This window comes from Phoenix dactylifera, chromosome 3 (assembly GCF_051530095.1).
Source record: "Phoenix dactylifera cultivar Ajwa chromosome 3, Ajwa_hap1_PhDact_Kaust_v1.1, whole genome shotgun sequence".
Taxonomy (NCBI): domain Eukaryota; kingdom Viridiplantae; phylum Streptophyta; class Magnoliopsida; order Arecales; family Arecaceae; genus Phoenix; species Phoenix dactylifera.
The window spans coordinates 46,728,408-46,742,663 of NC_143192.1; the positions used below are offsets into that span (position 1 = coordinate 46,728,408).

The 14,256-nt window shown below is 41.6% G+C and overlaps 1 protein-coding gene across 1 annotated transcript; it reads left to right on the forward strand.

Moving 5' to 3' along the window:
• The first annotated feature begins 9,792 nt into the window (after positions 1-9,792).
• LOC103716548 (uncharacterized) lies at positions 9,793-11,059 on the forward strand. The gene is made up of 2 exons (XM_008804584.6): positions 9,793-10,188; positions 10,291-11,059. Exons 1-2 carry the CDS (start codon positions 9,845-9,847, stop codon positions 10,532-10,534), a joined length of 588 nt encoding a protein of 195 aa, XP_008802806.4. The 5' UTR covers positions 9,793-9,844; the 3' UTR covers positions 10,535-11,059.
• The last annotated feature ends 3,197 nt before the right edge of the window (positions 11,060-14,256 follow it).

Genomic DNA, 14,256 nt, shown 5'->3' on the forward strand with positions numbered 1-14,256 from the left:
CTGATCGTACTATTTTGTCCTCAACCAGGTAATAACCTTTATAACTTATTTGACGACCTGCTTTTAACAAAATGGCAAAATGTACCATCCAAATATACGAAGGCCATATTCATACCTAGAAGTTAGGTACTTTTTAGTTACAATATTATCATTCCAACATGTACTGATAGATGTTAGATGACCATGGCATCTACTTGCACTTCATCTTGGACTTTACATGTTTATCAGCTCGGTAGCACAACCTGGAATGCTCACTTCATCTGGATAGGGGCAATTTCATGAACGAACAATCTAGAAAAAATTACAATAACTGTTATTTTCCAAGTTGAAAGTCCACTAGTTGAATGGATAGGGGTGCCATTATTGAGCAATATTGATCATCAATGCAATGGTTATCCCTTTTAGAGTCTGAAAAGGCATTAACTATTTCGTGGTAATTCAAGCAATGAGGTCACCATATTGTCGTAGAAAGACCAGACCAACCCTTTTAACCAGACTTCTAACTTTTTTTCTCTGAGAAATGCTTGCAAAACAGTATTAACACATGCAAACAAGTTTCAATAAAAAATTCATAAAAGATAAACATGTGGAAGATAGATATGTTTTAATTTAATTCAAAGTACCAAGCCTACCTTTAGTTATATGCATGTGTAAGTCAAACTATCTAACGAAGTTTATAATATATATTCTGTTCAACTTGCTTCTTTAATGGGATCGAGATATGTGCGCATCCACTCTCATAGCATATTTCTCAAATCTTGACTTCCACCGTAACCTTTCTTGAGAAATGTATGCTGGAGTTTTTTTTTTTCCTCGAAAAACAATAAATCTGCTTGTTGTATTTATCATTGGCTATTTAAAGTGATCAGAAGCAAGGACAACAAGCTCAATTTGGTGTTCATCAGTTGATGGACCGGTCCTAACGAGAACTATGGGTTTGGATCAATCAGCATGGAACCAAGTTTTTTAGATAAATATTTCTTGTTCAGGGTTGAGTTGGCTCCTGCAGAGTAAATACTGCTTAATTATTTGACTCATCCATGACTTGCTTAATTATAGGTACATATGGATGTTGATAATGGCTCACCAGTTTTTCCTTGTGATCTCGCTTTGTCGGGCATGGCTCATTTTGCTTTGTTTCCTTCTTACAACGTTTTCCAAATATGATCTTTTCGAAGCAGCTAATGTGTGGTGAAGCGCTTAAGAAATACCAGCCATATATATTCACCCCTTCCCTAGAGGTTAGGCAACTGACATGAGTTTGTTTCACTGGTTAGCGCCGATATAGAGTTTTTTGAGCATGCCATGGAAACTTTCCAAGAGCCCTCATGGACCTGGTTCGTGCTGATTGTACATCCCTTGGGCTTTGAGTGTGAAAGCAAAAATAAGCATTCGGATGGAGAGCGTGTTTGAGAGGCAACTTCTTGATGAAGGACGCATAACTTGCACAGTAATTTCTAAAATATCTTTGTGATTTGTCATCCATCCAAATCTAGGTCTTTCGTCAAGTGATCATCCTTTGATGGGAAACCCCACCTAATCTACCATAAAACCAAAACTCCAACTGTTACTATGGTTATCTGACATACCCTATATAATCTAGTTCTTGCTCTTGAGACATTAAATAAAAAAAAAAGGAGAGGAGGAAAGTACACATGTTATATCCATTTCTATGTTAAATAAATATGCCAAGGGAACTGCTATGGTGCTTCTTGCAAACCGTAGAAGTACGTGCATGGAAGACTGAAGATTAATAACCAGAAGTACCAATTTTAAAAGCCGAGTTTATTGTAATAAACTCCAAGTACTAGCCCTGTTTGGCCCTTCTTCCTTTCGATGTTTCGTTTCTTTCCATCCAACAAAACCAGCAGCCGCAGCTGTTTCATTTCTTTGTCATGCTTCTCGCCATCGCCACCTCCTCGCACATGCCTCCAGCTCTCCGATACAGCCGGCCGCAGCATCGACCAGGCTCGGTCCTCAAGAGCATCAAGAAGAAGATGCAGAGGACAAGGTCGTTCTCCGAAGGGTCTCAACAAGGAAGCGCTTCTTTAGCCAGTCAATGGTGGGGCTCTCAGGGGCCAATAGCAGCCGACTGCTGCTGTTTATTTCCTCGTATACCCTTTGTTCATGGATGGTTCGGATTTATCTTATAATATCTATAAAAATACTATAGTAGTACTGCAGCACAAACCAAGATGCTTAATTATGTCCTTAACATAAAAAAAATACGCTTATATAAAGCATTATTAGTTCCAAGGACGAGAAGAGACAGTGTATATTTTAAAATATATGAATGATATAACTATAAATTAAATGAAAGATCGCAGCTGTCCTTGCTGTTTCATGGGCATAGTGTACACTGGGAATGTCTTGAGAGTACTACACGCATGACGTGGTAGCATCTACAATTGATTTGGATGGAAGACTTTCTGGTACAGAGCCAAGATTGCAAACATTTTTGCTCCATTTGTACTTGTACGCAAGATGCATGTTAGTTATCTACATATTTATCAAGTAGTAATTTTTTCAAGAGAAAGATCAGTTTTCCTAATTTTTGGCTTAACTAAAACAAAAGTATCATGTGATAACTCTGAGAGAGGTAGGAAACCTCGTAGAGCAATTTGGGAAGGAGATAGTGCTAGGACCAATGCGAGTGTGTCTAGTCCCACATTTGGCTATGCATTAAGATAGTCTTGAGTATTTAAGCAAAGTCAAGAATTCTCGTTAATAATATTTTAGGGTTTTCTTTTGGGGATTACATATCATGTAGTTATAAATGGTATCAGCGTTGGTCCAGCCCCAAGTATTGCATTATTAGGAAATATAATAGTAGGGGTTCTTTCAAGATTGATCACAAACCAGCCATTATGTTTGTAATTGAATCTTCTACCAGTGGATATGCTAAGACTTAAATGGGTATGGGAGGATTGTGTTTAGTGTTATTTTAGATGAGATTTTTTGTTATTTTTAATAAAAAGAGATTTTCAAAAAAAGAAAATTGTAGAGTATTAGATAGAAAAATAAATTCAAGTTATATGTTTAGTTCTTCTCTCATGGTTTATTTTGTGCATGCATTTGTATTGAAATGGGAGTAGTGATAAACCGCCTCAGCCCTCATAAAAAATGAACAGACAAATCTCACTTGCCGGATCCTCATTCTAGTCTGGAGTCACATCATGCAACCATTTTCTGCTGGATACGACCTCCAACCTGCCTTTACCTCATTAAGTTTCTCGGTGGCCTCAGCGTCCAAAATGAGATTCTGTGGTTGGTCCCTCTCTTGTTATTTTTATTTTTTATTTTTCTGATAAAGAGGGGAAGTGCCAAGAAGTAATTTGGTCTCTTGTTGCCACGCAAGTTTGCTTCCCATTTACAGATGTTTCTCTGATTTTTTAGAAAGAAAAAATCCTAAATAAATTAGATTAGGATGAGCAATTTTGAAATATTAGAGTTAGCCTTTTCTTTTAATGTAAAGGATCATGTTTCTGTGCCGCAGACCGCATTTAAGCAATAGTTTTGAAATGTTGATCCTGATTTTTGTAGGATTATTCATCTGAATAGGCTAGTTTACCATTGGCTTAGCCTTAATTTTTTGGGATACTACTGTATTTTAGTAGAGATTGTACTAATGTTTAAGTTACAACAATCTATCATCTCATAGTATTATTGGGTGCGACAAATGTTAGCATAGTTGGTCGGTACCTCACTTGCAAGGGCTTGCCATTTAGAAGAGCCAGTTTTCAAATCTCGGGTATCTTAATCTGTGACTCCCAATAGTAAGTCGCAGATGGAGTTTTCATTGTATTAATAATTGTGCAAATACTATGAAAGATTATATGTTAGTTTTTTATTATAAAATAGCTTAAGAATATAAGTATTATAGAGAACAGGATATGCAATTGTTGTTTGGCAACCAAGCACCTTTTTATGTGCATATTATTCCTTCTTTTTTTTTTTGTGGAGAGAGAGAGGATTCACCCAAGGTAAATTATATCAAGTCTAAATATTAAGAGATGCATGATCGAAAATTTAAACTTGGATTTTCTTACAAGATGAGGAGGGGTGTAACTATGAAGGCGTTTTCTAGTTCATTATCCACTTAGTAATTAAGCATTTGATATGCAGTGATCATTCCAAGATCAAGATGATATGGATAGATATATTATATATTTGCATACAATATATCACCAATATATTACACCAATATTATATATTATACTTATGATATATATTATATTATAATATATTATCAATTGTATTGCCGTCATATTATTCAATGATAATTCTCAATTATAGTTGAAATATATTATTATAATTTATATTTATATAATGAAATTATTTGATATATTGCTTCTATTTATCTTATTTTTAGCTCGTTAAATATTCATTCAGACAATAATTTAGTCTATACAAAGTAATAAAATATAAAATCAGTCTATAATTAATAAAATTATATCTTTATGAGAAATTCGAACAATTCATTTATGAATTATTTAGTTGGTAAATAATTCATTGTCTGCGCAAGTGGAAACCCTCTCCTGTGGGAGAGGTCCTGACTTTGAATCAGAACAATGACATCACCACCGTATTTTTTAAAAAATATCAATTTCATATCCTGCAGCAGCCGGATAATGATATTTTTTGCTTTTATATATATATATATATATATATCCTCATGCGCAAACGATGTATCACTAGAAAAGTGACATGCAAACTATTGCTGGAAAATAGACTCAGGAGTGACCGCGAACCGAGGAGAAGGAGCTTTTGCTGCAGTGCAGTGGCAGACGACTATCTTCGGCAAACCTGCGAAAAGCTTTTGACCGGAAGACCCGACGAAGATCCTCCGATGCTTAAGTCAGAGAGAGACTTTGGAGATATTTTAATGGAGAGACGTTTTCCGGCAAGGAGAGAAGATGATCTCTCTAGGGTTCCCCCTTTTATAAGAGGGGGTGTAGCGGTTACACTTTATCGGACGTGATTGCGCAAATTTTGGTTTAAATGAGTTACCTTAGATGGCCTGAGATTTCGGGCAAGCTGGCGATCGGTTGAGATTGTGTGGATTCAAATATTGACAGACGTTGTGGCAGAGATTGCAAGATTTGATCTTGGATATAGAGGATTTGGTGGTCCTTTCCTTAAGTGGATCGGCTTGACTGTTAGTGGAGTCAGGGTTGGCTCGAGGTCAATCGAGATTTGCTCAGCCGAGACCATGCGTGCCGAGGTCGTTTCTGCCGAGGTTATTCCTGTCGGGGTCATGCCTGCCGAGACCATTCTTATTGAGATTACACCTGTTGGTGGAAAAATGGACCACCCCACAAATGCAATTATAGCACCCAAATCCGTCCGCTCTCGAGCTCATCCAAGTGATCGGGCTCTTCCGCTCTCGAGCTCATCCAAGTGATCGAGCTCTTCCGCTCTCGAGCTCATCAAGTGATCGGGCTCTTCCGCTCTCGAGCTCATCCAAGTGATCGAGCTCTTCCGCTCTCAAGCTCATCAAGTGATCGGGCTCTTCCGCTCTCGAGCTCATCCAGGTGATCGAGCTCTTCCGCTCTCGAGCTCATCTAAGTGATCGAGCTCATAGGCCGAGCCGAGCACAGAAGGCCGAGCACAGAAGGCTGCCGAGCACAAAAGGCCGAGCACAGAAGGCCGCCGAGCACAGAAGGCCGAGCACAGAAGGCTGCCGAGCACAGAAGGCCGAGACCAGAGAGCCGAGGCCAGAAGGCCGAGACCAGAGAGCGCCGACCAGAAAGGCAACCCCGCCGAGCCCATGCCTTAGCCAAATATCCAATCTCCGCCTAACCCTCCAAAGGATCTGACAACTAAATATATGACTCCACTTCAATCTGCCACCATTCCCAAGTCATTAAGGCACAAGATCTCCACAGGCATTCGGCACACCCTCAGGCCTCCGATGCACTCAGTCATTAAATGAACACGGCTCAAGATGATCTCCGAATCACTGAACCATCAAAGCGTATGGCTCTTTCTGACCACCGGTTCACTCAGCAATCAATGCACTTGTCATCTACGGACCCCAGGCCCACCACGGCCGGCGGTTCAACCACCCCAACGGGTCCGATCAATCGTGACAGCTCCCTGACAGTGACGGTAACCCATTAATTCGCCCAGTCACATCACAGGTAACCCTGCCACTCTCCCTATAAAAGGGGAGCTTCTCCCTCTAAAAGAGGGGGGTCGGAGGCCTCTTCCTCCCAAGGGAGGCATCGGACTTAGAAATACAGTCCCTCTCCTTCTCCAAAATTAAGCCCCCTCTGACTTAAGCATCGGAGGGCCGGCGCCGGAAAGCCCGGCCACCGGCTTTTTTGCAGGACTCTCCAGGAGGACGCCAGCCGTCGGCGCACCGCCACCCACCGTCCCGGCAGCGGAGGCTCCTCCTCCTCGGTTCGCGGCCGCCCCCGGGTCCAATTTCCAGCAACAACACCTACTGTCGGATTCATGTGCTTTAATTGTATTTTGTGGGGTGGTTCACTTTTTTGCCTATCACAAACAACCCCAACACAAGCTCAAACCCAACCCCGACCCCAAGAGAGAGAAAAAAAAAAAGAAGAAAAAGAAAACATAACTCTCTTTTCAGAACCCTAGCTAAAGAGTATTGAAATGCCAGTTGAGTTCCGTCCGCGGATGGCCTCATGAGGGCGGGATCCATTTAGTGCTCAGCTCATTAGATGAAATGGGTAATCTTGGCTCATCTTATAGTGCAAACCAAGACGATTCGACCATTCGCTTTGAGTCAATTTTATATTTATTTTTATATTCAAATAATAGCTATGGACATCATTTGTTTGCAACATCCTTCCCCGATTCAAATAAAAGCTTGGGGCTGGTGACCGGGTGATCTTAAGGGCTTTTGTAACTCTCGGAATGGCTTCTGAGTTCGATAACTTTTCCTCGAAGGAATCGTCATCATGCTCCGCTAAGATCCAGTTTTTCAGATGCGGGATTAGCATGGATGACAACCACTATAACACTTGGATTTGGTGGGTCCCTCTAAGATCAAAAAGCGCACACAACCGAGAATTCTAGATATATCGTCGTCCATAAATTAAGTTCAAATGGAAACACCGACGTCGTGCCCGAAGGAGAAAAGGGGTCGTGGCCCACCCACATTCCTCAACTTTGGAGATGTTTGGGAAGACGGTAAAGCCGTATTTATGGGCTGCCCGCCCGACATCACCACGACCACGCGTTAAAGCGGGTAAGGGCAAAAGACAAGAGGTTTACTGTTAGGGCTCTCTCCCACGAGATAAGAATGGAGGTACCTCAAAGAAAGGAAGACCACGGCGACCAAGGCTGCCTTTACCCGTGGGAAAGTGGGAACTAGGCTTGTAGGGGTCCTCGATAGATGTTATAAGTCCACCTTCGTACCTCACCCATCCTTGGGCCCCACGGAGTACCTGTCATTTGGGTGCCCAAGCCCCATCTCTGCCTCCTTCTGTTCCTTATACCAAGCATATCCCCTTACCACTGAAATTTTACCTTGGGGGTCACAAATCTACGGATAATGAACCCGAAGCGTTAACCCTGGTACAGTGTAGGAGTGTATGTAGTTTGGATCGGACCGCTTGAGGAGTATTTTTGAAATCGGACTGATTTAAATTGACTTTTTAAAACCAAAATCGAAATCGAAACTGAACCGATCTTATGCAAAAATCGATCCACACCGATTCGAAGAATTCGGTTCCGTTCGGATCTGCTACAATATTGCGGCCTTCGACAAGGCATGGGCAGAGACGAATGAAGGAAGGGAGAAGGATAACTTGACCGTTAATCACAATTCGGTCGGGCCTTGGTCAGAGTCGGAGGCGAGGGAGTGAGAGGTGGCAGAGGCCTAGGTGAGGAAGGGGGTGACAGAGGCAACATCGACAGGGATGTGGGCACGAGAGTGGGAAAAGCTGAGGAGGCCTAGTGTGATGGTGTGACAGCAGCAGGGTTAAGGGTGAGATTAGCGCCGAATAGAAGGGAGTGGAGCCTCATGAGGTCCTCCTCTCCATCTCTCTCCTCCATTTCTTTTTGATTCTTTCCCTTTTGCTTCAATTGAAGGAGGAAAGAGGGCAGCATGAAGGGCGGAGAATAAGGAGGAGGAAATTCTCTAGGGTAGAGACCGTATGATTAAGAGAGAGGCGGAAGATCACGGGATTGAGAGAAAGGCGAGAGAACACGAAGGAGGCAGCTAAGGTTGTGAATACAAGTCCACGAGGGTGGAGAATAATAGAGAGATGTTGATATCTGATCAAACGGATAGGATGCAAGACCACTCACAAGGTGTTGCTTCCATTTAGTCCCACATCGATTGTTTAAAAGAGACATTTTTACTTTTAAACAAGAGTCCTCGCTAGCAAGGGCAAGACGAGCCAGGGCATTCAACTGGGTCAGGTTCGCTTTAAGCCATGCCAAGTTAGCTCACGTATTCCAATTTAGATAGTATACATATCGTTCGGTCCGATTTAAGACAGTTTTTTCAAAACTTAAATCAAAATTGAATTGATTTTTTCAGTTCCACAAAATTTCAAACCGAAATCAGAAACTAGACCGAATATAAAAAAATCCAATCCGAACCGAACATCCAAACCGAACCAACATAAGTGGTTTGGACCGATTTTGTGATTTGGTCAGTTTTCTTGCACACCTCTACTATAGTGGGTCGACTATGCTGGGCAAGTTTCGGTGCATGTGTTTAACAAGAGCTCAACAGAAAGACTGTTTATTTAACAACTTCCACGCAAATTATGGAACTTGTTGGTTCCATGCAACTATGCAAGAATGTGATTTTGTATTCAGACATTGATTCCATGCAACTATGCAAGAATGTGATTTTGTATTCAGATTCAAGGACATTGCTGAACATCACAAATGCCAGGAGACAGCCTTTGGAGTCATGCCACCATAAATTGCATGCTGCTGCTGTTCGCACATGATGATGGACCTGCTTCTTGGCTCATGTGGTGTGCATTAACTGGCGTCTGCAAAAGTAGATAGCTACGGGCTTATGCGTGCCTCTGGCCATGAGACGTCGCACCAGTTGATCACAAACAAAAAGACTCTGCTCTTGGATCCTTGAACAAGATACTGCGCGCTAGCTACTCTCAAGAAGGTTAAGGCGTCCTTTTCTTTTCCTCCTCTTTTTTTTGTGACCCAGCTTATGATGTGGCGCAACTTTGACTTGCCTTAGTCTGATACTTTGATAGCTTTTCCAAGCCCCAGTGAAGTAAGACTAGGGCCAAGATTGTAGTACCATACCAGCTATGCTTTTTGGAGTTCATAAAGAAACTTCTCATTTTTAGACCATCAAGCAAGCCGCGGTTATGTAGTGCCATCACGACCGGCCATCCAACCACCGCGTGAGCTCGAGCAGAAAGATTAGCTTGGCCTCTGATGTCCGATGGCGATCGGGTTATATCTTTCGCATGAAAGAATGATTCAACATTTTTTCATGACGTCAACCATTGGACGCTGCAATATAGCTACTTCGAGATCTACATAGGCAGATAGAAAAAAGAGATTCGGATGCTTTGAGATCTGTACAAGTTGCGATCTAATAGTTGATATTCTGAAAAAAAAAAAATCGATCATTCTATAGCGCGAAAGATGCAAACTGAACCCTATCATTCGGCCCCCAAATTGCGCCGCCTGGATGGCTCTGAATTATGCTCGAATCAAACCATGTTGGCAACTTGCAAACAGGCTTGCGGCGCACATGGAAGGGATTGAGGCCCACGGGGTCCTACTTGGGTCCACGTAGTACGCTGCTAGAAGTACAACTCACCACACGAGGACACAGCTGTCTTTCCACGTAGACTCCAGGACGAGTCTTTCTCTCTCGATGACGACTGGATGGAGCGATCAAAGCCCTGCATTTCAACATGAGGATACGCATGCAAATACAGTATTATTTATATCTACAACCCCACAACCAACTTTTTTTCCCTTCTTTTGTATCTTTCTCCTGCTGCAATCTGTTTGGCTTTCGTTCTCTTCCTCCCTCCCCTTTTCCTCCATCCTCCCCCTCGTCTCTCTCCTCTCTCTCTCTGTGTGTGTGTGTGTGTCCAAGTTAGGCACCTACATAGCCATGGCGAACGCCAACGTCGTCTGCTCGATGTGCGGCGACATCGGCTTCCCCGACAAGCTCTTCCGATGCATCCGATGCCACTCCCGCATCCAGCACTCGTATATACGCCCTCATCTTTTAACCTAACCTGTGCTATTCTTATTATGTTCTCCCAAGCTTCATGGCTTTACGCGCGATCTTCTTTCTTTGTGAATCCGTAGCTACTGCACCAACTACTATGACGAGAGGACCGCTGGGGTGTGCGACTGGTGCCTGAGCGAAGAGCGAAGCGGTCAGAAACACGGGCTCCATTCCAAGAAGTCCGCAGGAAGAGATGGTCCGAGCAGCAATAAGGTCAAAGAGAACGGCGACCAGGAGGAGAGCAGGAACCGGGGGAAGAGCGGTGCTTCTTCCTCGAAGCCGACCGGTCGCAGGTACAAGCTCCTCAAAGACGTGCTGTGCTGAGGATGATCTGCTGCTTGTTGATGTGCATATTAGCTGTAATTAGTAAGCTTCAATATATGATTTGTAAATTTTAAGACTGATATATAGAAGAAGGAAAGGAAAAAAAAAAAAAGACCTTGTAAGATCAAAACTATAGTTTTGTTATCGCATCTGTACACTCTAAATGGCTTAGAGATAATTCTCTCCCAAAAAGAGTTTAGTTCAAGAAGTGGCCGACTAAAAATTAAATAGTCTAACTCCTTTTTCTTTTCGAAGGGATAAACATATCCATGGTCTAAATCTTATATAGAAGCATGAATTGGTAGACTATGTTGTTAATTAAACAGATTATATTTGGGCTCCTATTCATGCTCATGGTTTCCATATTCTATAGTTAGGATATTTCCCAAGAAGAGAAGATGTTCTATCTATACTTCGGAAAAGAGGAAAACAGAAAATGATGATGATATTGTGCTTCTTAAGAGACGAATATTGAGCACAACATTATCTGTGCCGACACTCCCACATTCTCCCACGAAACTTATGCTAATCTCTTCTAAAGTTCTGCAACTAAGCATCCGACTAATTTTATAATAGTGCAATTAAGCCCTTTGTTTTGTGGAAATCCGTGTTCCGATCGCATTGGCTGCAAATAAAATAAGAGAAATTAGGCGATAGCGTTATGCAGTACCACTAATGGCCCTATGCGTGAGCCCTACCATGCAACGTAGATGTAGTGTTTTAGGTGTGATGTATCAAAAAGACTAGACACCGGGTCTTACTCCCAAGCGTGGGGCTATAACATCAAATACTAGGGCCATCTACCTCATTGAATAGTGATGGATAAGGCTCGCCACCCCCCCCCCCCCCCCCCCCCCCTGCTGGAATTCTATGGTAGGTTCTAGCTTTTGCAGTCCCATGCAATTAAAACACTTGAATGCATTAGAGGCCTTTCGGCCATGGGTTCGTGGTACCTCATATGCTGTAGCACTTTCCACTTACACATGCGTATTTATTGTGCTGATTTCTTGAATATTAAAATCTTGTACATTCTTTTTGCTAAGGAATGAGCATAACGTATTGCCAATCTAGTAATCTACGAGTACCGCGTGCCCGTAGGAGAATATACGATTTGATGAGTTGACACGTTAGCTCCTTCAAGAAATGGTTAAACCTGCGAAACCTACGTCAAGAGGGTGCATGTGTCTGCTTGATCTGCCAATCTTACCATAACCACGAAGATAGTGTCTGCTTGATCTGCCAATCTTACCATAACCACGAAGATAGTGTCTGCTTGATCTGCCAATCTTACCATAACCACGAAGATAGTTATTGCTACAAATTAAAGATTAAAAAAAAAAGTAAATCAAAAAGGCTTCTTGTCATAAGTCAACAATGATAGTTCCCATAACAGATATAGCTAGAAGACTTTAGGACTTTAAATCAACTAAGATATAAACGTCGTATGTACATGTACATGGCCATCCTATTGCTAGTGGTAAACTAAATCCTGTATATGTGAAATAGCCCACAGGGATGCAAACATGTTCGTCAATCAAACAACCATGCATATGAAGAAATGAACTTTTGCAACTAAAACATATGTAAAAATACAGTAGTTTTCATACATCAAATGATTACGCCGAGCTCATCCTTATCACTTGGACGTACCCTTCCGGCCTATACGGTGGATGCGAGGAAGCCACAAAGGATATTTTCCTCGAGTGAAGGAAAGCTTAACACACCCCTCAGCCAACATCGTCGGTTCCGCGAGTCCACGTGAAGAGAGTACTTGCATGCACCAATCTCGACTTTATACGCAGACAGGAAAGTTTAGTACGCGGTATCCAAGGAAAGGGTGAGTGCTGAGCGCATCTTAATGGCCTGAAAGACTCTTTTTCTAAAAGAAGTTGAGGAAAACAAGACCAAGACCGCCAAGGTTTTGGAATAGAAACTAAAATGTAAGCCCGTAGGAAAATTTGAGAGGAAAAGGTAGATGAGCACTGGTCACCATATATATATATATATATATATATATATATGCACTCCGTCTTCTCTGAGTCCTTGCATATTTGCTTGCTCGTGAACCCAATGTGGGTGGTGGACCATCAATATTTATGTCCGTCTTTATAAAGCTGCCCAGCCACAAAAGTGAAACTCCGTTTTCTCGCCAACTTTGAGCTATGTTTTCTCTATGCCATCTTGGAGAAGCCAACATATGGCTGAATAAATAGGGGATCAGGCCCTGGAGCCCCTTGACGCGGTCCCATGGCTAGATATCTATTTGCAGAATTGCTGTGAAGTAGAAACTTTATTCATGTTTTGGTTCGTTTGAAATTTAAAGTTGATGATCTTCTTCAGTCAATTACCAACTCATTTTCACTCCATATAGAGGGACAGCTGGCGAATATGGATACGAGCTATCATTGTCAACTTGTTTAACTGATTAGAAAACTTGGCTTTGAAAAGACTTTTCTTTGCCTCTAAACTATATGACCGGGAAGTAGGGAGATACATACGGTTGCTTTCAGTTCGCATTATCTTTTCTTTGCATCTTTCTCCAGCAAAAGGAAAATTATTGCAGGTGTTGTGGAAAACCATCCTTTTCCAGGCCTCCCCCCCCCCCCCCCCCCTCCCCCCCCCCAAGTGATGGACTTTTGCGCAGCTAGGTGAAGCGCATGAATTTTTTCATGCTCAGGAGGAAAGAAAAGATATGCAGACTGTGGAGCTACAAAAAGCACCTCATTTTGGAGTTTAGATTATATAATAGAACAAATATCAAATATATTATTTTTTTAAAAAAATAAATAATAAAATAAACTCAATATCTGAATTTTTATTTTATTTTTTTTATGAACCATACCGCTCTAATATGAATACATCCAAAAAAAAAAAATAAAAGTTGACATAAAGGAAGAAGAGGGGAGTCTCAAAACTATCCCAAGGCAAGTCATTAAAGTGTTGGGTTACATATAAAACAACCCAGTCAATTATCCTATTAACTTTTCGATAGATATAGATAACCTGAAAAGCAACACAGTCCCTCACCAACATGCGGATATTCTACAGCAGTAAGTATCTAATTCACTGTTTGAATCTTATTTTATGTTAAGCTCTTAAATAGTTAACAATATTATATATTTAGTCCTTCGACGCCCTCCTCCTTGTAAGTGGGCTCTTGGATCAACGGCGTGATCACCAGCTGCTACCGTTCTGGTGATGAATATTAGTGGCTATATTTTCCAATTCTTTTTCCTTTATAATTTTTTTTCTCTCTGGTAACGGGGTGATGGAATCAGAAACCTTCCGTTTCTTTGCCTGTTTATGTTCTGCTGATATGGCAATTTGCTATTTGATGAGCAGCAAAAAGATGCATAACTTGTGCATGCCATTTAAATCATTTTGGGATGCCCACTGGTGATCGTAAGATGGCGCCCAAGGGCTGGTGAAGAACTCAAAAGGTCTCTGCATATGAATGATCTCTAGGAAATTGCTACAGCCTAGTCCATATCTTTGCAACTCCATCTACTAAAGATGGCAAGAAATAATACAAGAACAATATGAATAACCAGCTACCATCCAATCTCATCTATGTAATAAGCTTCAAATCAAATATTATCTCTACAAGAAAATACATATTCAGCGACTAAGATTCTAATCGCCGAATAACCATATTTGGTCGCCGAAACCTTTCGCGACTAGCATACTCTTCGTCGCCGAACCCTAGTCACTGAAAGGTTTTG

Bases quoted from the DNA above. Each gene is read 5' to 3' on its own strand.
- LOC103716548 (XM_008804584.6), top strand. From the start codon at position 9,845: ATGACGACTGGATGGAGCGATCAAAGCCCTGCATTTCAACATGAGGAT. The intron at 10,189-10,290 runs GTATATACGCCC...GTGAATCCGTAG, and splicing joins CACTCCCGCATCCAGCACTC to CTACTGCACCAACTACTATG.